This window comes from Crotalus tigris, unplaced genomic scaffold, assembly GCF_016545835.1.
Source record: "Crotalus tigris isolate CLP2741 ecotype Arizona unplaced genomic scaffold, ASM1654583v1 scf7180000018486.1709376, whole genome shotgun sequence".
Classification (NCBI taxonomy): domain Eukaryota; kingdom Metazoa; phylum Chordata; class Lepidosauria; order Squamata; family Viperidae; genus Crotalus; species Crotalus tigris.
Genome location: NW_024097034.1, coordinates 323,229 through 348,851, shown reverse-complemented (window position 1 = coordinate 348,851; position 25,623 = coordinate 323,229). Strand labels below are relative to the sequence as shown.

General features: G+C 37.1%; 1 protein-coding gene across 3 annotated transcripts in view; it reads right to left on the bottom strand.

Annotated features, from left to right (window-relative positions):
* Positions 1–7,728: 7,728 nt before the first annotated feature.
* LYST (lysosomal trafficking regulator) overlaps positions 7,729–25,623 on the bottom strand; it is a 97,007-nt gene continuing 79,112 nt past the window's right edge. For 2 of the 3 annotated variants that reach the window (XM_039352982.1, XM_039352983.1), the window contains 3 exons: positions 15,948–16,104; positions 14,540–14,611; positions 10,343–10,481 (listed from right to left, as the gene is read on the bottom strand). In XM_039352982.1, coding sequence (XP_039208916.1) covers positions 10,343–10,481; positions 14,540–14,611; positions 15,948–16,104 — 368 coding nt within the window. Of the gene's footprint in view, positions 10,482–14,539; positions 14,612–15,947; positions 16,105–25,623 lie in introns of all 3 variants that reach the window. The other variant, XM_039352984.1, reaches the window with a different exon arrangement.

The window sequence follows — 25,623 nt, the reverse complement described above, 5'->3', positions numbered from 1 at the left end:
GAAAGCGCGCGTCCTCCCTCGGGCGGCCGTGGACTTCTCCTCCCCCCCCCCCACCCTTGGAAGATGTCGGCTGTCAGCGTGAGCGTCACCTCTTCCATCCTCGTTGCTGGATGAAGAAGGGCAACTATGCCTGGTTGCTGGAAACAGCGGCGGAGAGGAGGAGATAGCGAAAGGAGAAGCGCGCAAATACAAGCACAGGAGGAAGAAAAGAGAAAAAAAAAAGCCGGGAATTCCGAATCTCGAGAAGCGACGGTCTTCTTTCACCGTCTCTGGTGGAGACCCTGAAAGGAAGCGCTCGCCTCCCAGGGCAGAGGGCCCGAGTGTCGACAGCGATACGGTGAAGGCCAGCGACCAAGGACCTTCAGCGCCAAGACTTCGGGGCCAGAGCCCGGGAGCTTCCAAGCAGCCGCTGGGAGCCTGGCTGTCGATGACGGCCGTGTAAATGGGCTCCGCACGAACACAACAGACTCAGCTTTGTAGCTGGAAGGAGATTTATGCCTCCATTTTTCAGAATGACTGCCGTGCAAAAACAAAACAAAAAAGTCTTTATTTCCAAATAAATATGTTCGGTGTCAGGGAAGCAGAAACAAGAGGGTTTAAATCACGGTAATTTGCTCACTATGTTGCCTTCATTTTTGGTGTAAATTATTAGGAGTGTAAGGAACAGGTGTGAAGCTCGGAGGAGGACGGAGAGGAATGGAGGCAGAAGGGAAGGAGGGCTTACAAGAGAAAGGAGGCAACAGAGCTATACTAAAAAGAAATCCGCTTCTCCCCTGCCAAAGCAATCTAAAGGGTGAGGCTTTTTAAAGCTAAAGAGCTTGACTCCAGTATTTCCTCCATTGCTAACTTCATACAGTTCATATTGCATACATAAAATGTTTGTTACAATCTAAAAGGCAAAATTTGGAGCTGATGTTACTTTTTACAAGGAAAAATGTGAATGGATTAAAAAAATTTAGTCTTTGAAGTTTTCCAATAGATTATCCTCAGTAAGCAACAGAATCAAATTTGTTTAAAAGAAAAAAGGTCATCCAGTTCCAGTCTATAATTTAAGAAGACAAGTGAGGGGTGAGTAAGAGCTGTTTCACACTTTGGGTAGGAATCATGTTCACAAAAGATATACAGATGGTTGCCATATTAAACAAAAAAAGTGTGAAGGACAAGTGTTCCTTAGCGCTTCAAAACGTAGGGCATCTTGGTGCATTTTAAAGTGTGTCTGTCTGAATATCTACTTTTTACATATCCTACAAAAACCGCTAAACTAGTTTTGCAAGAAATGGATTCCAATTCAAAGCACATTGAACTGAACACCGTGTGGGCAACCCTTCAGTTATTTCTTGTGAGAAAGACAAATCTAGACAGAATATTAAAATGGAAGGCATTCACACTGATAATGAAGACACTATTATCATAGCAATCATCTTCCCAGTTTTAATATGGTTGTGAAAGCCAGACATCAGGAAGGCTGAATGAAGAAAAACTAAGGTCCAGGCTCAAAAAAAAAAAAAAAAAAAATGGAGAACACCTTGGGCCACAAAAAGTACAAGTTAAATAATCCTAGATTAAGAAAATGAAAAGCAATCACTGAAACATTAATTAAAAAGCTAAAATTTTATCTGTTTTGGGGAGCTTCCGGTGGGAGGCGACGGCGATGGCGGCTAGCTTTTAGCCGTCCAGCTGGGGAAGTGTCAGAGCCGCGGAGCGCAGCGCGCATCAGCTGGCCCGCGGCTCGGAAATCCCTTCCCGGGCAAAGGGAAGGGATAGAGAACGCAAGAGTAGAGGTAGAACCCCTGAACCCCCTCTGGATTTATTTCTAGAGGGGGTGAAAGGAGTGTTCCCTCGGAGCTCTTGCTGATCTCCGCCTCCCAGCTGTTTTTGCTTCCTTGGAAGCAAAAGAAACCGCCGCTTCTATCTCCGTGTTTACAGCATTTTGGTGAGTAATTTTTAAACGGACGGAGCAGTTTAAAGGACTTTTTCTTATATTTTAGGTGTTTATTTTTTTATCTTTTGATTTTTACTATTTTTCCTCCTTTTCTTTGTTATACTAGTGAAAGGACTTAAGATGGCGTTTTGAAAGTGTCGGAGTTTTTTTTTCCTTTCTCTTTTGTTTTACTTTCCCTTTTTAAGGATTGTTTTTTGCTTTTGCTTTTGCTTTTGGCTTAGAATTTTTTTTTGAATTGTTTGTTCTTTTATTACTTATTCTTGGGATTTATTCTGGACTTTTAATGATTATAGTTTGTCTCTTTTTAAAAATTCTTTTTTTCTTTTTTTCCTCCTCCCTTTTTGGCTGGAGGGGAAAGGGAAGTGATAATTGTGCTTTTTAAAATGGCTTCAAAGAGGCAGCAGCCTTCCTCAGTACCCAAGGTTATTTCTTCTCCTATAACTTCCACTGCACAGCTACAACAACAATCTAAACATGCACCACCGGCTCAGCCACCACCCTCCCCTCCTCTACCTGGACTTTCAGTGCAAGAGGTTAGAGGCATAATGGGAGAGATTGTAGTTCAAATGAGAGAGGAAATGACTCAATTTGTTTCACAGATTAAATCAGAAATTAAATCTGATCTCAAAGAAGAGATAACGGGGATAAAGTCTAAATTGCAAGAAAATAATAATGAATTACGACAAGATATACTGGCAGCTGTTTCAGGTTTGGCTACTGTGGTGGTTAAGCTCGATGCAAGGCTTGAGGAAGTGGAAGACAAAGTTGACTCTTTAGATGACAAAATTCAAGACGTGGAAAGGAAGGTGGACTCCTCACAAGAAGATATTTTGATGTTTCAATACAGACAAATGGAGTATGCTCTGAGGATTAGAGGCCTCAAGGAAGATATGAATCAAGATTTGATGGAGGTGGTTCTTAGTGATCTGGCGCTGGCTTTGGATATGGATAAAGGAGAATTACAGAGAGAAGTAGAAAAAATTTATAGACTCAACTCCTGGATTGCTAAGCAGAAGAATTTGCCCAGAGATGTGGTGATTTACTTTACAAAGAAGTCCCTGCGGAATGAGATTATACAAGCTTTTTACAACAAAAGATTTCAGATTGCCGCCCAAGATGTCATCATTCTAAAGGAAATCCCATCTAAAATTTTAAGAAGTAGGAAAGACTTTGCTTTTTTAACCAATGAGCTTAAAGCTAGATCGATGCCATTCAGATGGGAAATTCCGATGGGTATCGTTTTGAGCCATGCTGGGACACGTTACAGATTGAACACAGTTGACAAAGCTAGAGATTTCTATACTTCGGTCCTGAGTGCAGGCTCAACTTCATCTGGTCGGAAATCTTTGAGTGCTAAGGAACCTGAGCAGCAATCTGAGGCACTAGATTTGGTTTCCGCAGGGATGATAGAAGTGGCAAAGCAACGCCAAACGGAGGCTAAAGAGCAGAGGATGACTCGTGCAGCTTATAAGCGTAAAGAGAAAGAGCAACGTAAAAAAGAGCCCAAAGAGAATTCTCCTGGAAGTGCATCACCGCCGGTGGGAGGAGCAAGACCCAAGAGTTATGCAACACACGCAGCTCTGTCAGAGTTTGATGGTGTCTTCTCCAGGCTGCGTGCCAAGGGAGATGGCAAAGTTTTTGACCTGGAATGTTAATGGATTGAATTCTCCTCAGAAACGGAAAAAAATCTTTTATTATTTGAAACAACATACCAATGATGTTATTTGTTTACAGGAAACTCATATTCTACTTAAAGATCAGAAATATTTAGTTAATGCTCGTTTGGGATCTCATTTTATATCTCCTGCACCTGGGAAGAAAGGGGGAGTTGTTATATATGTCAAACAAAACCTGCCAGCTTGTCTGGTAGAATCAGATCCCCAGGGGAGATATGTGATGATTGAACTTGGTATTTATGGTAAGAAAGTACTTATAGTTGGACTTTATGCTCCAAATCAACAACAGGAACAATTTTATAAACAGTTACACCAAAAAATAACTTTGCTTGATTATAGATCAGTGGTATTAATGGGTGATTGGAATGGTGTCTTAGATACACAAAGGGATAAGAAAGGTTCCTCTCCTTTTCTTAAACAAGCAAGGCTACCTAAAGCCTTTTTTGATATGAAAGAAGACTGGGAATTAAGGGACTATTGGCGGGAACGTAATCAAGAGGAGAGAGACTTTACTTTTTTTTCTGACAGACACCAATCTTTTTCAAGAATTGACTTTTTCTTGATTACCACGGATTTGTATAATAAAGTAAAGAATGTAAAGATTTTTCCTAGATCACTGACGGATCATAGTCCAGTTTGGATGGAGTTGATTCAAGAGAAAGAGGAAAGAAGATCCTGGAGAGTTAATGAAAATTTGTTTAGACAAGAGAAGAATGTTCAAAAACTAAAGGAGTGTTTACAGGACTATTTTGCTTTGAATATGTATAAGGGGACTTCAATGTCAATGGTATGGGATGCAGGTAAAGCATTTATGCGCGGTGTTTTGATAAAAATGAATAATTTTTATAAGCGAAATCAGACTCAGAAACGTAGAGAACTTGAAGATGAAATTAAACTAAAAGAAAGGGCTTTGATTCTAAATCCTTCTGATGAAAGTACTAAAGAATCTGTAAAGTTATTAAGGTCACAATTTAATATGTTGATAGCAGATCAAGCTGCAACCAATTTATTATTTATGAAACAAAATACATTTTGTAATGCTAATAAGCCGGGGAGATGGTTGGCTTATCAATTAAGAAAGAAACAGAGACTGAGAATAATAGAGAAAATAAATTATAAGGGTAAACTAGTTTCTCAGAAGGAATTAATTAAAAAATCTTTTTTGGATTATTATCAAAACCTATACAAATCTACTAATGTACAACTGTTAGATATAAATAAATATTTAGCTGAGGCAAGTTTTCCTAAACTGACTGAGGATCAGAAATATGAAATTAATGGTTTAATTACTAAGGAGGAAATCGCCTCAGCAATTCAACAATTGAAATTAGGGAAAGCACCGGGTACGGATGGGTTAACAGCTGTTTATTATAAAGCTTTAATGGAGGAGATGATTCAACCATTAAATGATCTTTTTAATGGTATCTTACAGGGTTTAGAGATTCCTCCTTCATGGCGTAGTGCTTTTATATCATTGATTCCAAAGGAGGATCAAGATCTTACTTTACCAAAAAACTATAGGCCTATATCTCTTTTAAACGTGGATTATAAGATATTTGTAAAAATTTTGGTAAATAGGCTTATGAGGGTGGTGCATCATCTTGTGCATAAAGATCAATCAGGGTTTATAACAGGAAGGTATATGAAAAACAATGTTAGACAAATTATTAACTTATTAGAATACTTAGATAAGAACAACCAAGTTCCTGCAGGGCTCATATTTTTAGATGCTGAAAAAGCATTTGACCAACTGAATTGGCATTTTATGCTAAGAGTAATGGAAGAAATGAATTTTGGTGAAAACATATTACAAGCCCTTAAGGTAATATATCAAAAACAAACAGCACAACTTATTGTTAATGGAGGTTTGTCGGAGGTTTTCACAATAGAGAAAGGTACTAGACAGGGGTGTCCTTTATCGCCATTGTTGTTTGTTTTAACATTGGAAATATTATTGATTAAAATTCGAGAGTCTCAGGAAATTAAAGGAATATATGTTAATAAAAAAGAATATAAGTTGAGAGCTTTTGCGGATGACTTGGTTGTTACTTTGTCGCAACCTGATTATTCTGTAGTAAACTTATTACAGTTGATTCACCATTATGGTTTGGTCTCGGGTTTTAAGATTAATGTAAATAAGACTAAAATTTTACCTAAAAATTTGTCGAGTCAGGAGAAGCAGATTTTGGTTAACTCGACGGGTTTTGAGATTGTTAATAAGGTAAAATATTTGGGGGTGATGCTGTCTGTTTCTAATGCAAAACTATTTAAAAATAATTATGAAAGGTTGTGGGTCGGGGTACAGAAAGACTTGAAGAATTGGGAAAAGCTGCAATTATCCCTCATGGGAAGAATTGCAGTGATAAAAATGAATATTCTACCCAAGTTTCTTTTTTTGTTTCAAATGTTACCAATTTTGAAAAATGAGATTAATTTAAATGAGTGGCAGAAGGGTCTCAATAAATTTATTTGGGCAGGGAAAAAACCAAGGGTTAAGTTCAAAATTATGCAAGACTTCCGTGAGAGGGGCGGACTCAAGGTACCAAATTTGAAATTATATTATGATGCGGTGGTTTTAACATTAATTAGTGACTGGGTAAATTTGACAAATTCTGAGATACTTTATCTAGAGGGATGGGATTTACTTTATGGGTGGCATGCCTATTTAATATTTAATAAAAAAATAGATTGGGCTTTTAAATCTCATATTTTAAGAATTTCTTTACTTAGGATTTGGAGAAAATATTATAAAAGTGATTTTAAAGTACCATTATGGGCTATACCTTGGCATGCGATAGAAGGAATAAAAAGAGGGGTTAAAATGGATATGGTGTCTTACAGACAGTTACTTAAATGGGATGGACAAAACTGGCAATTAAAATCACGGGAAGAATTAGCACAAGAAAATTTTACTTATTCTTGGTTCCAATATAGGCAACTACTAGATAGATGGAAGATGGATTGTAAGGTGGGTTTTCTTAGAGAAGATGAAAATCTTATTAAGCAACTGAAGGATCAAAGACAAACCCACATTAAGAGAATTTATGGGGTTTTAGTTGAATTGGACTCAGAAACGGAACTAATTAAAGATTGTATGATTAGATGGGCGCAGAACTTTGGTGAGCCAGTTTCATTGGACACCTGGGAAACTATTTGGGTGAGAAATGTCAAATTTACTCAAGCACAGAATCTAAGGGAGAATTTTTATAAAATGTTTTATAGATGGCACCTTGATCCACAAAAAATGTCTTACATGTACCCTGACGTGCAACCTAAATGTTGGAGATGTGGTTATAAGGAGGCTTCCTATTATCATATTTGGTGGTCATGTAGAGAGATAAAAGCATTTTGGATCAAAATATGGTGGAATATCCAGAGAATTTTTAGAAGGAGGGTAAAATTTACTCCGCAATTATTTTTGTTAGGTATTGTTACAGATTGTGATACAAAGGAGGTTGTATTGATGTTAAACTTGATCACAGCCGCGAGGCTGTTAATTGGACAATATTGGAAGAAGGAATCTTTGCCTACATTGCAGGAATGGTTTTTTAAAGTAGCTTATCTGGCAGAAATGGCAAAGATTTCGGCTTTCTTAAAGCAACAAACGCAAGAGAAGTTTTTTGCTATCTGGGACAAATGGATAAAATTTATACAATTTAGATTGGGTATACAAAAATATTATATAGCTTTTTCATAAGTTTTATTTTTATATATATTATAGATATCTTTTTTATATATATAAATATAAAGTTTTTAATTTAATTTTTATTTTTTTTTTTTTTTTATTATTATTATTTCTTAAGCCTATATTCTGCTCTGGGAAGCTCAGGGGGGGGGAAGGGAGGGTTTTTGGGAGGGGTGTGGGGTGGGGGTTTTTTTTATATGTATTGTTTAATTTTTTTTTCTTTTGTATATGTTGTTTTTTGTTCTGTATTGTTCTTGTTTTTTTTTGTAAAATTTATAAAACTTTTAATAAAAAAAAAAAAAAAAAAAAAAAAAAAATTTATCTGTTTTGGATACCAAAATAGAGTCCTTGAAGAAAGCTTGATAGTTGGTGAAATGGAACCAATTGAAAAATAGGCTGGCAGAAAGCAAGATGACTAGACACCATTACTGATACCATGAGCATAAGTTTATAAAAATTGTTGACAGTCCTGGTGAACTGTTCACATCATGAAGAGTCATAAGTAACAACAACAGAAACCCCCCTTGTGGTATCCTTTTCTGTATAACACTATGGTATAAAGTTTAACATGCTACAGTTTAAATAAACAAGTTCTATTTCATTCCAATATCCAGTAATAGTACATACACCCTGTTTTAATAGCCTAGCCCTAGCTTGATTCCACCCATGGACATTGTCTTTTTATTTAAAGTCCCTAACTACCGATGTGTTCAGGCGTCCAGCACTTATACCAGCTTGCAAACATCAGTTACACTCTCCTAGATTCTCTAGTACCTGATCCAAATTTCACAAGCCCAAGATCCTTGCTGTTTTATATGTGCACAGTGTTTTATTTTCTGTCATGCTCCAGAATGTTCACATTATTTCTAACATAGGCAGCCCCTGAAGTTCGAAGTCCAAGACAAGGGAAACCCCTCTAGACTTTTTGCTATATCATAATGCTGCAAACCCTGTATTGGAAAGAAATCATAAAATAATTCATCGTAGTCCTTAAAATTCTTGTGCTTTTTGATGTTCAAGCATGGAATTTAAGGTGTTACACAGAATCTTCTGAGATTCTGAGACAAGCTTAAGTCATTTTTATATATGTATTCCTAAATAACTTTTCAGATATCTACCTCATTAAAACATTCATTCTGAAAAAAATGAAGACTCCAGTACTATGAGGAGTCTTAGAAACATGATTTTCTAAGAAAAAGAGGAATGCCTGCATGATGGTGTTTGCCATTGCAGGCATTTTAATAAATACTTGTTTTCAAATTTATTTTTTAAATATCTGGCACCCATCATTTTTTATTCCATTGAAAGTTTCTACAATATAGTACTTATTTCTAGAAAACATTTTACAGTTATTTGGGTTCCACTGCTAACCTGAAGGAATCCTTTCTTGAGTTCAGTCATGGATAATAATGTACAATACAGCCCATGGTGAAACCATAGTGCATACTACTTTTATTTTTATTTGTATTCATTTTTTAAAATGTTATTGGATTGCTAAGTTTTTAAAATATAATATTCCATCTATTCTTGGCATATCTTCTGAGTGCTAATTATGCTAAAGGCAAGTCACTTTGGGGGAATCAGTTAAGGAATAAAAATGCATCTGTATAATATCTGTATAATATTAAATCCTTGTAAGGGTTTATTTTGTCAACTTTATGCTATATGCTATAAAAGGAAAAAAAAAAAAAACACTTTACCAAGCATCTTGTAAGTGAGGAACGGGGAAAAAAGCTTACCGGCAATTGTTTACCTGGGGGTTTGTGCAGGCATTAAAGATCCTTATTTCTAAAAAAAAAAGGTACTAAATAAACTGTGTTCTATTTTATGAGAACAATGTCTTCTGCACACTTCCAGATACATTTCAAAAACCATGTTGTCTGGAATTCGGGAGTTGAAATCTGGGATTACTACCAGTAATACCGGCTGTCAAAGCATAAACCCATGATTATTTAAATTATACGCAAGGACAAAAACTTGCAGAATGAAATGCCAGACCTGGTTCACAAATAAGGGCAGGCAAGACTTTTTCAAACAATTATTTCTTGGCCTGTAGATTGTGGCCTGGCCATATAAATCATTAAGTAAGTTTGCACATCACACTAATGAACAAATCGCCTTTTTGACTGACATCATTTATGAAGTAGGGCAGTGTACTAGTTATTTCATTTCCCAGTTCCTGCATGATAAATCTAGTAAAAAGTGAACTAACACAATTTATTAAAAGGCATAAGTATTCATGAAGTACAGCTAGCTTCATCTAAATTTAATCTATAGCTCAAGAAAGCTTATGCCTTTTGAAAAAATCTATTGGTCTAGAAAGATGGATAAAGATAATGTTTATAGTTTTAATAGATACATGTATTATGCTTTTTTATTGATGTTGTTTTAATTGTTAATTGAGAGCCACACAGAGTTTGATACAAGATGGGAGGCTATATAAATGTTTTAAATGAATAAAATTAAATACATAAATTCAAATAATTTTAGTGGAGAGACACCTATTGAATTTATCAAATTCTCCATAAAAATTTAAGCATTTAAAATTCTAGTTTTTAAAACACTTGAAATCGCTATATGTGTAGAAGAACAAGATGGATTACAATCTAATAATGAGTTAAACACAAACACTGGTTTTTATATAAACCTTTGAAGTATTTTAATTATATTTTTACATAACAGATGAGCAAAAGTTACCGCTAGCGCTTCAAGATTTAGAATATGTCCAGGAAATTATCCATAAAAATATGTTTATGTTACATAACATATTGCAGCATATATACTTCTGGGTTAGTGCCTTTAGCATCCTCTTGGTATCAAAAAAGATAAGCCAGAATTTTCTTAATCACTGTGATATAGTTCATAAACTTGGTGCATAAGCATACATAACAGCCTTTCATTGACGTCATCAATGATCTACTCGCTGATGATAAAGTTATACATGTACTTCAAAATCTAGCAAAGCCAAAGAGGCTCCACAGTCCACTCTGTATTGAAAGTGCTTCACAATTTACCAAAGCCGAGAAGTCCACAGAACTGTCAGCCAGCTGCGTAGTTGCTAAGGAATGAATAGAACATAGGAAGCTTCAAGCGTTGTTGGTCCTTGCGACACCAAGAGATCACTGTTCCTTCATTATTTGCTGTGTACAAATGATGGCCATCACACGAAAAGGTAAGGCTATAAAGTTTTCAAAAAGATACAAATAAAAACAAGTCTGTTAGATAGCCTATAGGTCCTACGGTATATATCACTAAAGGGGGAGAGGAAGAGAAAGAAAAGGATATAGCCTGTGAATGGGCTAAAGTCCCACTAAGTCTAGCCCGTCCTACTCAGGCCGGCAGAGATGACCTGAGGCCGGCAGAGATGACCTGAGGCCGGCAGAGATGACCCTTCGGTCAAAGAACTCCAAGTGTCACTGTCGGGATCCAGAAGAAGAGCCTTCTCTGCCGCAGCACTCACCCTTTGGAACATCCTGCCCTCCAGGGTAAGATCTGCCTCCAACCTCCTATCATTGCGTAAGAGCCTGAAGACCTGGCTCTGCAAGTTGGCCTGGGGACCCAATGGGGAAGTTCAATTCTGAATTGATAGCAGATTGATAGGAGAGTCTTCCTCTACTCCGAACTCATCCATTTTTTTTATTAAACATATTGATGTATTTTCTACGTTTTTTCTTTGTTTTCCCTTGATTATTTTCTTTTCCCTTGGTTATTTTATTGTTCTATTTTGCTTTCACTTTGTTTAAACTTCCTTTTTATTTCTTCAGGGGATTTTTTTTTTTTTTTTGGTTATGAGCTGCCTAGAGCAGAGGTCCCCAACCTTTTGGGCATTAGGGACCGGTGTAATGGAGAAAGGTTTTTCCGCGGACCAGAGGGGGTGTGGTTTTGAATATTGCCTGCATCCCAAGGATGGATCTTTGCTTGTTTGTGCCGCCACTTGCTGGCATGCTGCGGACTGGTGCCGGTCCAGAGACAGGGGGCTGGGGATCCCTGGCCTAGAGTAGTCCCATGATCAGATAGGAGACAAATAAATTTAATAATAAAGACAATACAAATGTTAATTTTACTCATTTTTTTCATTGAATACATATATTTCTATTCAACAGAGTTTTAGTATAGAAACCAAACAATATGTGATATACACCATAATTGATGCATATCAAATCTACTCCCATCTGTTAATTATTTCATTCCGTGTGTTTTCCTAGCTAGTGATATCTCTTGCAATAGACTGCTTATTTAGTTACATTTACATTGAGTTTTATTGTTTACAAAACATATCTCTCTACAGCAAACTGGCATGTAAGCAATCACATATTTGCCTGTCCAATGTAGCCATTCAAATCTTACTGATGTGATCTGGAACCCCATGGAATAGATGTGCAAAAAATTACTCGAGGAAATATAAAGCATAGTCCTCACTTGTCTCATTTAACAGCCTTTTATACTATTGTATTAAAAAAATAACTTTGCAACCAATCTTCGCTTTCATAACCATTGCAGTCTGGTTCCGTGTTGCAGTGCAGACGGTTGTATGAAGAGACTTCTCTCTTCGCCGGCCAGTTTTCCTCCACTGGTAGACCCTTAACAGAGTCAAAAAGTCGCCCTGGAGGGGTGACTACCGTTGAGGAGGCCCCTCATCAGACTGCAGAAGGGTGGCAGCTCCTTCCGCTGTCTGAGCCAGCTCCTTAGGGCCAACGGAGAAAAGATCGGCCAGTAAAATGGCCGATCACTTAGCCACACCAGGCGAAAGTCTGAAGAACAGCTAAGCATAAAGAACCACCGTGGAGGATCTGGGTGAGACCTTTTCCTCCCTTTGCCTTAACTACTTTTCTGTAAAAAGCTTCTGAATTACTTCTCTGCTTTGAGAGAGCGGCATCTGCTTACTTGGGAAAAAGAGCCCTGGAAACAAAAGAAATAAAATAGCTAACTTTTATTGACTATTTAATTTTTGGGATACCTAGAGGTCCTGAAAAAATTCCTACTATAGAACATTATTATTATTTTACTTATTATGTTGGAGATATCTGTTTTTTTTCTCTATTTCCCTAACGAGATAAAATTTCATTAACTTGGAAAAAAAAATCTTACAGTCTGCTGAGGACATCTTGTGGCGAAAATTGTTACAGAAACTGTATTTCTTTTTGGTGTTTGAAGATGGATTTGACCTTCAAATGATAATAAAAGGGAAAAGACAAAGGACTTGAAACAGCTGGGTGGTGAATTTGTTTACTAGAAATTGTGGAGGTGGATATTTGTTGACTTTTAGTAAATATAGCCTCCACTAAAATATTAAAAGACTATTTCACCACTGAAATGGAGGAATTTTACCCACAGCTTGATTATGAGCTTATACTTGAAAAAGTTTGGAAGCTACGGAGTACTTGAAATCTTGGAGAAAGATTAAAGATGATATTTCAGAACCACAAATTGAATCTCAACCCTTAATGGATCATTCTATAGGCCAAGGAACAATAGAGGAACAGATTAGCTTCAAAGAGGCCTTTACGCAACAATATACACAACTTAAAGAGATCTACACCACAAGTCAAGAAACAACAGAAAAAGAACTAATTAACACAGAACTCCATGCACAATTTATGGAGAACTTTGATGATCAAAGAATGACTTTAACTGAGATACCTGCAGTATCAAAAACAACAGGAATTGACATTCAGACATGTGTCACTGAAAACTGTGAAAATGTGGATAATCAACTAGTAACTACAACATGGAATAAAATTGATTACACTATCCAGATGATACTGGAAGAAGGGAAAGAGAACTTCGATCAGATAGAAGTGTCGATAAATACTCCTATTCAAATATTGAGATTCGATGATACAGAAGCTTTATTATGGAAACCAGTTTGGCACAGAAAGAAAGCCAGAGTTAGATTTAAAAATGCGATTTAAAATTTTATTTAATGAGTTAAAAAGGCTTTAGAGATCTTGACTGACTTAGTAATTAACGGAGTATGTAAATTCAACAAGAAAATGCTTTTGTAATAATATGCTTGTCTTAGATATGATAATTATTTGGAGGGGATTTAAATTTTACCTAATGGGTTAAAAAGACTTTTTATGGACATAGATTGATTAATAGAATATATATTTAAAATAAAGTAGAAATGTATTTTCTGAGTAATATTTTTATTTTAGGTAGGATAACTATTTTGTAATGGAAGGAGGATAAGAGGGATTTGTGACAAGAGAAGAAATTGTATTAATAAATGAATTATTAGATTAAGAAATAGAATATATGTGGAAAATACAAGAATGTTACTATTGGAACAATATATGCATTTTAGATATAACTATTATGTTAGGAAAAAAGGGAAACGAGGGATACCCGAAGTATCAACAATATGTTTATTCAAGACTAAATTGGAATATGGTAATTCTAAATTAGTAAAGTTTAAAAAGAGGATTTTTTAAAATGAAATGTTATTGATGACTGTTTTGATTGATTGAATCTTATTTAGAAATGTATTAATTTGAATATGTTATACTATATGAGGGAAACAGAGGGAACTTTTAATGAATCAACCTGAATTATATATGTATGATTTTGTTTTTGGATGACTGACTTCCCCACCACCACGGTGTTTCTCAAGCACTTTGATGTAAAAATTAAAAAACCAATAAAACTTGCTTTAAAAAAAAAAAGAAATGTGATCCTTATTCGGGCATCTGGCAATTTGTTTGTGACAAGCAGAATTAATACAGAAGGTGGAAGTAAAATCATTAGTCACAATCATATATCTTGCTTAATAACTGCAATGATTCACTTAACAACCAAAGTGGAAATGAGGTAAGCCCACCATAATCATGTGATATTTGGTTTAGCAACCATGACAGTTAATGATGATCCTAATTGTCATTGCCAAGCAACTTATTAGTGCAAGATGTTATATTAACAATTTTCTAACCTTTCCCCCCTTTGATTAATTCTGCATTTTAACAAGGAACACATTATTGGGATAGTTTAATGTCATATTAGGCATTGGGCACTTTTATTAAAAGTTATTAAGTGCTACTTCCGAAAGAGAAACCTTAAGGCATTGCTGGCTGTGGAATTCTGGGAGTTGAAGTCCACATGCCTTAAAATTGTCAAGGTTGAGAAACACTGCCTTAAGGGAACTCTAAAGATAAGCAAAGCACTCCAACATTTATACTGACTTTTTGGAAAAGGCATAACAATAAATTGCTAAATGCTATAAAAAGATCATTTTTTTACCTGACAATTGGTTTATTTGATTTAGAAAATGTAATTTCCCGGACAGGTTTCAAATCCCATGTGCTCCACAATCTAAAGAGAAAAGACAGAATGAATGCTACTTTGTGCAGCCTAAATGACAGAAATTGCTTTTGTATTCTGCTATGACTTTTGCTCAAGTTATATTGCAGATTTGTATAATCTGTTGAACTGAAATTGAACAAAACTGAATGTAATACTGAAAAACATGATCCTGATGCACAATGCATACAGTATATATACATTTTGTTATGATCTTTACATTTTATGGTAACAGAAATCAGAATCTGAGAGAAGCCCTGCTGTGCAGGAAGAGATCTCAAGCCCATGTATTACAGCATCTTATTTCCAAATTTGTCAGTTGTGCCACTGGTCTACCCTGAACAAAAAAAAATTCTAGCTGTTTATAGATAGGATCTATCATTATAGTCAAGCAAATTCCCTCCCACCAAAGTTCTATCTTCTGAATTTCTATTGTAATAAATTATTCCTGGATACAAAGTCAGATTTGTATCTTTTTGTTTAAGTGAGACAGCCCCCATATTTGATCTCACAAAATTACAAGACATCCACAGCATTCAGAGGTTCATTAGGTTGCCATCTTTCATTACAATATAATGATTCATGATAGACACCATCCTACATGGGAAAAACAAACCAGTCGCTAAGCATAATCATCTATGGGCATAAATCAATTATGAAAATACCCAAAATTAAAATTGAGAAAATTTCAACCATCCAGATATATTGTTAATATTTGGCTGGGTCTGTAAGTGCTTGTCTTTCCTGCTCTGGAATTATTGATTTAGAAGGGCTGCTTTTCTTTGACAGATGTTAGACACAGGTAGCTACTTCACAATTCCTTGAATGGGATGCTAGTTAGTTCACTGGAGTGGACACTACCTTGTGCTCTGCCCATGCAGTCTATCTGAAAAAAAGATCACATTCTGAGGTCCATGCTAGAATGTACACTGAATGTACAACTAAAGAGAATTTACTTATACTGCTTGGTAAAGCATTTGGCAGTATTCTGAATGGAAAGGTCAAGAGATGAAAATAAGCAAAATTTGGGAAATACAGTATGGTTTTATACATTATATAGGGTAGAAAGACTAGATTTTTGCTTTTCAACGAACTATAGAAATGTACATGTATTTCCAAAGGTTCTTTGTTCTCTGTACTGAAATAAAGCTATAAAAATAGAATCTTTGTAGAACAATGAAGGAAAATGTTTTCACTATATCACAGAATAAAGCCAGAAAGCAACTACACATATCTTAAAATCAGATACTTGGGGGTAAAAACAATGCACACACTGAATAGTACCCAAAAATGTTTTATAAGTGACATATATCTCTAAAAATAAAAAGGTTCTATTAGCGTTACTCACCTCACAACTCCATTTTCCAGCCCTCCAGCAATCACATTAATAGAGATTCCTTCAGACTGGTTGGAGAAAGCAACAGAGCATATGATTTCTCTGCAATGCACATGTCCTACCAGGTCACCATTGACTGTCCAGAGTCTGAGATCACTACCACCAACAACTGAAATATAGTCAAATTATTGAGTAAGCAAAGTAAAATCTGGAACACAATGAAACAAAATAACATATGGAATCCAAATAATTCTACTAGAACAAAGGAAAGAAAAGTTTATAGTCATATACAAGCAGTTAACTGTATATCACCATCTGGTAGTAACAATGTCTACAAAAATATGTAATAAAAATTGTTATAATTGGTTGATATAAAGGTAAAAGTTTCCCCTGTCCACTCATTTCCATCTTTAGGGGGTGGTTCTCATCTCCTTTTCTTAGCCAAGGGAGGCAGAGTTGTCTGAAAACATTTCTGTGGTCATGTGGTCATTTGTTGAGGCACATGGAACGCTGTTACCTTTCTACCGACATGGTACCTATTTATCTACTCGCATTTGCATGCTTTCGAACTGCTAGCTGGGTGAAGCTGGGACAAGTAACAGGAGCTCACCCTGTTGCATGGCACTCAGGACTATAACATGGGCTGTCAGTTTTCCAGCTGACAAGTTCAGCGTCTTTAAACACTGAGCCAACACGCCCTCAATTGAATAATATAATCGTAAGTAATCATCACTAAAAGACAAAAGATATCACTGGATTTTACAAAGACATTTTGTCAGTGGAAAAATAAAAACTTTCTTTTATTTGAGGATGTAAGAAACACTTGAGAAATTACCCTCATGTGAAAAAATAACTACAGCCCATTTATTTATTTATTTACTTTTTCCACATATTTCAACATACAGATATTTGAACTTCATTTCAACAATACTAATTGATAAATGGGATATAATACAAAAGATATCATGCACTATTTACATTTTATGGTCCATTATGTAATTTAAGTAAACATAAATGCAAATTTCCCATGTGGAAAAACCCGAGTACATTCCTACATAATCACTTCCTCATATATCTAAAATTAGAATCCATTGCACCACATCAGGTGCAAATAATTAAAACATTGTTAGAGAGGATCTGGGAGGAACCTGTCTTATTTAAAATTCAAGTATTTAGTCTGATTTGCTCTTTGTTATTTTAGTGTCTACTATTACAATGCCTAGATCAAAACAATTCTTTGTGGTCTTCAGAAAAAAGATTGTAGATCCCTATGAGACTACAAAAGGATTTCAAAAGAGCACAAAAAAATAGGACATAGAACATTCCACTGTCTGGAAGATCATCTACAAGTGGAGAACTACCAACTTGCCAGGCCAGGCCAGGCCAACAAGTTCAGGCCAAGAGCAGATGCAAGATGCTGAAAAAAAGTCCCTAAGATCACCAGAATTTCATCAAGTGACCTAAAGGTAGCTCTCACACCACTGATGTGCGTGATTCTACTATTAGAAAGCAGGCACACAAATTAGACCGATACAGAGGTATCCCAGGAAGAAACTTTTGCTATCTAAAAAGAACATCGAAGCAAGAGTAAAGTTTGATCATGAACATCTAGGCAAAGAACAGGACTTCTGGAACAATGTACTCTGGTCAGACAAGGCAAACAGAGGTATTTGGCCACAGTGCCAAAAGACACGTTTGGCAAAAATCAAAGGTATTTCAGGAGAAAAACCTGATACCAGTGGTAAAGCATGGTGGTGGAAATGTTATGATATGGAACTGCTTTGCTATATCAAGGGCCAGGGTAATTAACCATCATAAAATCCATTATGAATTCTTTATGCTACTACAGAGTCTTTGAGAAACATTTCAGTGTATCCACCATGAAATGGCAGAAAGAAAAAAAAAAAACTAGTCAAGTAAAAGTTTGGATCAAAATCCCATGGAGATGCTATGGAGAGATTTGAAACAGACTGTGCTTGCAAGAAACCTCTCAAATATACATAACTGAAAGAATTCTGCATAGGAATGAGAAAAAAATCCTCCATCTTAAAGAAAAAAATGTCAGAGACTGTAGACGGTTATAAGAAACTTATTCTTGAATTTGCTTCTGCCAAGGGTGGCAATGCCAGTCATCAGGACCAAAGAGGTATTTACTATTTGCAAAGAAGGAAACAACATATGTATTAATTTTTTCTTGAAAAATTGTTTTTTTCATATTTTTTCTTCACCTTTATCTTTAATACTGTTTCAATGAAATACTGATATCTCCATATATGTTGAAAAAGATAAAACAATTACTTGGGGTGTACTTACTTTGTCACATTATTATATTTAAATGTGAAAAACCACAGAAATGTTCAAAATGAGTTTCCTCTAAACACTGAAAGAAACAGTTATGTGAAGTCTATTCCTGGTGTGCAGACTGTCAGTATAGCTTACTGGGCTATTATTCCACAGAATTAACACAGCCAAATTGAACCTCTTTGTTCAAGCATCACTTGAAGTTCGTTTAGCTTTCTGTGTTTTTTAGGAAATAGAGAGATACTCTAGTGCAGTGTTTCTCAACCTTGACAATTTTAAGGCATATGGACTTCAACTCCCAGAATTCCACAGCCAACAATGCTGGCTGTGGAATTCTGGGAGTTGAAGTCAACATGCCTTAACATTGTCAAGGTTGAGAAACACTGCTCTAGTGGTTAAGGCACCAGGCTAGAAACCAGGAGGCAGTCAGTTCAAGTCCTGCCATAGCCATGAAAGCTGTCTGGATGACCTTGGGTCAGTCAGTCTCTCTCAACCCAACCCACCTGGGTTGCTGTTGTGAAGATAATAGGAGGAAGAAGGCGTGTTGGATATGTTTGTTACGTTATTTGTAAAAATAATAACAGCAGGATACAAATAAATAAAAATACCCTTTGGACCAGGACTCAAAAATATCTTCCCAAGTTGGCCCAGTTTTGTGCCATCATCTGCATAATATGTCACACCGTTACCTAAGTTTGGATACTTATTTATTCATCAGGCTCTATAATACTATTTTTATTCTATTATATGCACTCTTATTTATCTTTATAATTATATTCATTATTTTTGGATGGATGGATGGATGAATGGATGATAGATAATAATGCCTCTTAAGCATTATTGATTGAAATCAGGAAAAAGATTAATATCTAACTGAAGCTCAATCAGCACTGGTTGTTAGCATTTAGAAAAATTGCCATGACTTGGGTATTTAACAAGCCTTTGGATATGATAGGCGATTCCCTCTTTGAAGTATGGAATTGCTAAGTTTTCAAGAAACACATTATTCAGTACGATAGAGATAAAGTCTGTTATTATTTTTGCAGGATTTTTATTGCATTATTATTATATTCTGTTTTAATCCTTCTATTGTGTTGGAGTGTGTATCTAAAACCCCAAATAAATACGCAAACAAATGCCTCCTTTAGATATCTGAAAAGCAGAAAATCTCTTCTTCTAACACTAGCAACACAAGCCTCCTGAATCGGCTTGTAAACACACACTGTAAATCTCCTGCAAGAAGGAATAACAGAATTAATACTACGCAAAAATCCAAAATCTCTACTTTAATAAACTTCTTCCAGCAAAAGCATGTGGGAGAAAAGGCAAGCAGTGCAGCTCAGGTAAAAATTCATTTACACTCCAGTGAGTGTTAAAATCCTGAGCTGCTTATCAGAGCAAGGAAGAGCAACCAAGTATGAGATTCTCTATTTGGAAAAAAAAAAAATCAGCTTTAGGAACTAAAATGAATTGGATCAAATTATTTGAGAATTTTGGCCTCAATAAACATGTGGCTGCAGAAAATAAGATTTTTAAGAGCATAAGCATAAAGTTTTAAAGAAATAAAAACTTCGAATCAATAGAGGAAACAGGTTAGAAGTAATATTTACAAGTCTTCATATTTCATTCTGTGGGTCCTTCCCCCTCAACTGATGTTTAATTTATGATCAAAATTATCTTGCAAGCAGGATAAAAGTATCCCTGTTCTATTAATATTAATATTCCAATCAAAGGAACAGATTAAGAATTTATGATCTGACCGTCACAGGTGGAGTCCCTGGATGAGTCATGTTAAGGAGAAGAGTATGTGGAAGCTTCTCTTTGGCTCCCAGACTGTTTGCAGAGAAAAAAAAAAAAAGATTTCCTCCTCTTAACAGATTGCAGCCAGGCGGATGAAGAGCTGATCTGCGTATGTGAGATAGAAGACTGCTTGGCATGTGCACGTATAGGAAAGTATGGGATGCCTCTTTTATAACATTAAAAGGTTGCCAATAAATATTTTCAGATGCTAGGGACTTTCAAATAGCTCTGGACAAATTCACATTATCTACTGAATCCTTCTATTTTTAGGGACATCTATACTGCTCATTTTGAGAAGGGGGGGGGCAGGGAGAGAGAACACAACCTTTATTTGCTTCATTCTTTTCATCCACAGTTAATTTTAATGTAATCCCTATGCTGCCAGTTATTTCTCATCAGGAGGCCAGGAGGAGATATAATTTCAACAAAAGCAATTTGGGTTTATTTTCCCCAAGCTGTATCTTGGTTAACAAACGTAATATCAAAGCCATAAACTTTTAAAACACAATGTTGAAGCCACAATATCACCTATATGTGCCTGCATACATCTACAAAACATATTCTCATTAGCATACGGTAATCATCTTGCTAGGATTCAGAAACATTACAAGTTGTTTGGCTGAAGATTCCAAATGAAGATTCCCAAAATCCCAGATCTGGACAGAATGTCAAAAACCATACAGAGCCACTACTGGGCCATGCAAACTATGATAAGCTGGATGATCAATCTGAATCAATATGTTTCTTATTCTTGCCAGACCTGAAATTGGGATTCTTCAATATATTTATTTTATTAATTTATTTAGTAGAGATATATTTCTGAATTCAACTGAAAATTAGAATAGAATAGAATAGAATAGAATAGAATAGAATAGAATAGAATTTATTCAATTGAATCACTGAGCAAGTGTTTAGATCAGCGGTTCCTAACCTCTGGGTTGTGACCCCATTTGGGATCAAACGACCATTTCATGGGGGTCGCCAAACAAGGCTGTCCACCATTTTTTCCCCCTTTTCTTTAGCTGTGCTACTCCCTCTTATTCTATTGGCTTTCGAAAGCCAATAGAATAGACTCTCTTGAATAGAGTCTAATTCTATTGGCTTTCAAAAGCCAATAGGAATTGTCCAGGCTGTCTCTGCCCTGCTGAGACCGCCAAAAGCCCCAGTCTGCAAATGGTGCTGCAAGGAAAGCTTCCCTCCCTGCTGAGCAACTACTAAAAGTAAGTAAAAGAGGGTCAGGGGTGGGAGGTGGGAGGCCGGCGAGTGCAGGGAGGGTTTCTGGTGCGCGTGGGGCCCGGCGGGTGCCTTACCTGCCTGGGCTGGGCCAGCTGGTAGCCCAGCCGGTGGTCGCCCTGCGCCATCTCTGCCGCTTGCCATGGCCGCCCAGGAGCGCCTGGGCCTGCCTGCCGCTGCTTCAAACGGGCGGTGGCCAAGGTAAGGTTAGCAGGGCAGCAGCGGGCGCAGGGAAGGTTTCTGGCACACATGGGGCCCAGCGGGTGCCCTACCTGCCTGGGCTGGGCCAGCTGGTGGCCCAGCCGGTGGTCGCCCTGCGCCGTCGCTGCCCCTTGCCAGCTAGGCCTTGGCTGGCGCAGGGTGCATGCGCGGCACTCCCGGGCAGGGAAAGTCCTCGACTTATAACCGGTTGGGTAGTCGCGGCATGAAAAAGGTTGAGAACCACTGGTTTAGATAATGCTAATTACAACTAGAGTAGTGAGATCATTTGCTAGATTTCTATTACTGTGGAAAATTTACTCTGTGGACAAGTGTCAAATTCAATACTCTGATTCCAATACAAGTTCTTGAAAAATTCCCTTCTCTGCTAAAAATATAGCCTGAGACCTTGGAAAGCAGCTGTCAGTAATGAGCTGATATAAACATCTATGTTTATACCATAGAACAGTGATGGTGAACCTTTTAGAGACCGAGTGCCCAAACTGCAACCCAAAACCCACTTATGCATCGTCGGGTGCCAGGTGGGTGTGGCCCATTGGGTGGGTGTGGCTGTGGTGGTAATGGCAGACTGGGTGGGACTAAAAAGTTCAATCAATCAATTCCAACTTTGCAAGATCTTTTTTTTCCCCCGCGAGAAGTTGAAATTGACTGATTGATTTAATCTTTTTTTTTTTTTGCACATGGCAGCGGAGGCCTAAAACGAAAAGGTTTTATAAAACCCAGCTGAAGGCCTAGGACTGGGGGGACGGTGCGCGTGCCCACAGAGAGGGCTCTGAGTGCCGCCTCTGGCACCCTTGCCATAGGTTTGCCACCACTGCCATAGAAGGAATAATATAATAAAACAATAACATATTGGCACAATTACAGGATGGTCTTGGTTTGGGAACTTTAACTCAAGAACTAGACATTTTATAGTTTTAAGGTAAAGGAGAGGAGAGTTTCATAAAACTGAAACGGGAAGGTGTTATTTTTCCTTTCCCCTAAAGCACGTCTGCATATTAGAAGTGTGGTTATGCTTCTTCAAGGAGCTACACTCTATAGTTTCGAAGCAGCACTATATGGCACCATAGGTATTCAAAATTTAACTCCACTATCATCTAGTGGTAAACTGGATTTTTGGAGCCCAGATATCATATGCTTATCTATGCAACACTATGCGACTCCTTCATAGAGAATAAAAGCCTCCATCAAGAGAATGTCAACCCTGGGCCCAAATCAAACAGAGAATTCAAAGCCTTGAGAAGCTCTAGGATCCTGACCCAATAAGTCAGTATATAAATAAAGAACAGGCTTTTTTCAGAACAGGAAAGAGTATTTCTAAAGGGAATACCAATAGCAGCTTGATCATGGTAGACTTGCTTTGATCAGCTTTACAGTAATTTATGACCAACTACTGTTGGGGAAAGAGATTAGATTAACACGTTGTGCTAAGCTGTTGTTTATTTTAACAACACTGTATTTCACTGAATAAATCACACAGTTCTGGTTCAGACATAATGCTCTAAAGATGTGGTTTACAAATCATAACCAAACAAATAACACTTTGGCTTAGCACATTGTTTCCAAAAGTGCAAATTATGACCTCCAATGGAATCACTTAGACCAGTGTTTCCCAAACTTGACAATTTTAAGGCATGTGGACTTCAACTCCCAGAATTCCACAGCCAGCGTTGCTGGCTGTGGAATTCTGGAAGTTGAAGTCCTCATGCCTTAAAATTGTCAAGTTTGGGAAACACTGACTTAGACAACAGAGGTCCTTGCTGGACAGGCCTACCAGTTTGATGCAAATATATGCTAAATGCAAAGCAAGGAAACTGCTTCAGACCCTTTATGAAGCCTGAATGATGCTCCTGTTTTTTCAATGCTTTGCTCCTGCCTCTTGAAGGGAGAGCAATCATACCTGGAGGACATAAGGCTTCAACAAAAGCTCTGACCATCTGACTTGATCCTTACTCTGAAGAGGAAATTACAATGGAGAGGGTACTGCCCATTATGCTGCAGGGAGGAGGAAATTACAAAAGGGAAGGTGCAGTTTACAAGCACAGATCAGTGAGCTAGAAATGAAAGAGGAGAAAATGGGCTGCCGCTCTTTATCTCTTGAGGAGCATAAATTGGGAGAAAAGAGAGCTTTCAATAGATCTACAAACTGCAGCAGTTGAAGAGAAGGTAATGCGGGGAAAACACTTTTTGCTCTTCCCACCCTGGATTTTGATGAATGAGCTTTGGAAGCTGCCTAAATCAGTGGTTCTCAACCTGTGGGTTGGGACCCCATTTGGGGTCGAACGACCATTTCACGGGGGTCGCCAAACAAGGCTGTCCGCCATTTTTTCCCCCTTTTCTTTGGCCACGCCCCTAGCACTCGGTGATGTATAAGTGGTTGGGGGTCACCACAACATGGGGAACTGTATTATGGGGTCGTGGCATTAGAAAGGTTGAGAACCACTGGTCTAAATGAAACCTAGATTTCAGAAACTATGCATAAATAAACATTAAACAGCTTGTCCCCATTAAAAATATGTTGGAGGTATGTTTGTTTTCAATAAAAGAATGTTATAAGTTGTATGCTCTATCATTGTTTTATTTAATATATACATTAAAATTTAAGTATTAAAAGTACTGCATATTGTATATGTATTTCTTACACAAACCTAACTCCCCCAAAAATGTTTATTTGTGGAGAGATAATTGCATAAATTCATAAATGCATCATTTTAGGAAGTCACAGGTCAGTGACTCAATCCAGGCAGCATCTGGCTCTAAGCTCCTATCTTAACCTTGTTACTGAGAACCTAAATTGAACTGACATATGATGAATCTAAATTTATCTGTTTGTCAAGGAAACCCTTAGCTTTTAGTATGAAATGGTGCCTCCTAAAGGATCCAGTAAATTGACTACACACTGACACGACTGAATTCAGCTTTTGTTTTACCCTGAAAGCCTCCCCAGTATAACCCATTTATGTAGTGACACAACTGGGAAAAATTAGACTGTGTTTTATAATTTCACCAAGGATCATTAGGAAAGTAGTTTAGCTCTTCAATCATTTCTGATTTGCTGACTAAACCCAGGCTTTCAAGTATCAAAGCATTTTTGTGTTTGGGCAAAACAGCCGACAATCTGCCCAAAGGGATTGTCTTTCCATAATCACCCTTATTATTTGAAACGGAGGATTGTGCTTGAGAGAAAAAAAAAATTGAGCAGAAAATGAAGAAAAACTTCTCTAATAATCTTTTGTGCAACAAGTGCTGAATGTGCACTGAAACCCATCAACTTATTGAAGCAAATAAAATTTAATTTCTTTGGCTAGATTGTTTGCAGTGATTTTAGCTGGAATTTCTTCGTATGTTCATTTCCCTATTGTTTTTTTTCCTAAATTTTTCTTTTTCCCAACAAACCTTCTTTTAGAGTTGTGGTTTCATGGGTTTAATAAGTCAGTTTTCTATTAAAACTACGTGAGACTGCATAGTTGCACTTTGTATTTAAGGACTTGCGCATGGTTTGTTAAGTTATATATTTCTGGGTTTTGGGGTCAAAACATCTTTCTTTCTATTCCTTTTAGGGCTGTTAGGAAAGTCCTTGGTAGGCTAAGAACTCCCTTGGTGCATCAACTAATCAGTGTTTCCCAAACTTGACAATTTTAAGGCATGAGGACTTCAACTCCCAGAATTCCACAGCCAGCGTTGCTGGCTGTGGAATTCTGGGAGTTGAAGTCCACATGCCTTAAAATTGTCAAGTTTGGGAAACACTAAACTAAATGGTGCCAGAAAGTTCAGTCTGATATATATCGGCTTTTCATAAGTATTCATTAATCAGAACCCAAGAATCCATTACAGGAAGAAGTCCTCCAGTGATATTTAATTCCCTTCTCAATTTGTCATAACAGCAACCTTCTTGAACAATGTGCTGGATCTTAAACTATCTTCTGATTCTCTTGTATGCCAATTTACTTCCTGATATGTTAACTGGCTAGCCAGTCACCCAGGCTCTAGACCAGGGATGGGCAACCATGGCAACTTTATGACCTATGGACTTCAACTCCCGGAGCATAGTTGACTCAGGAATTCTGGGAGTTGAAGTCTGCAGGTTGTAAAGTTGCCATAGTTACCCATCACTGCCCTAGACTGAAGACAAGTA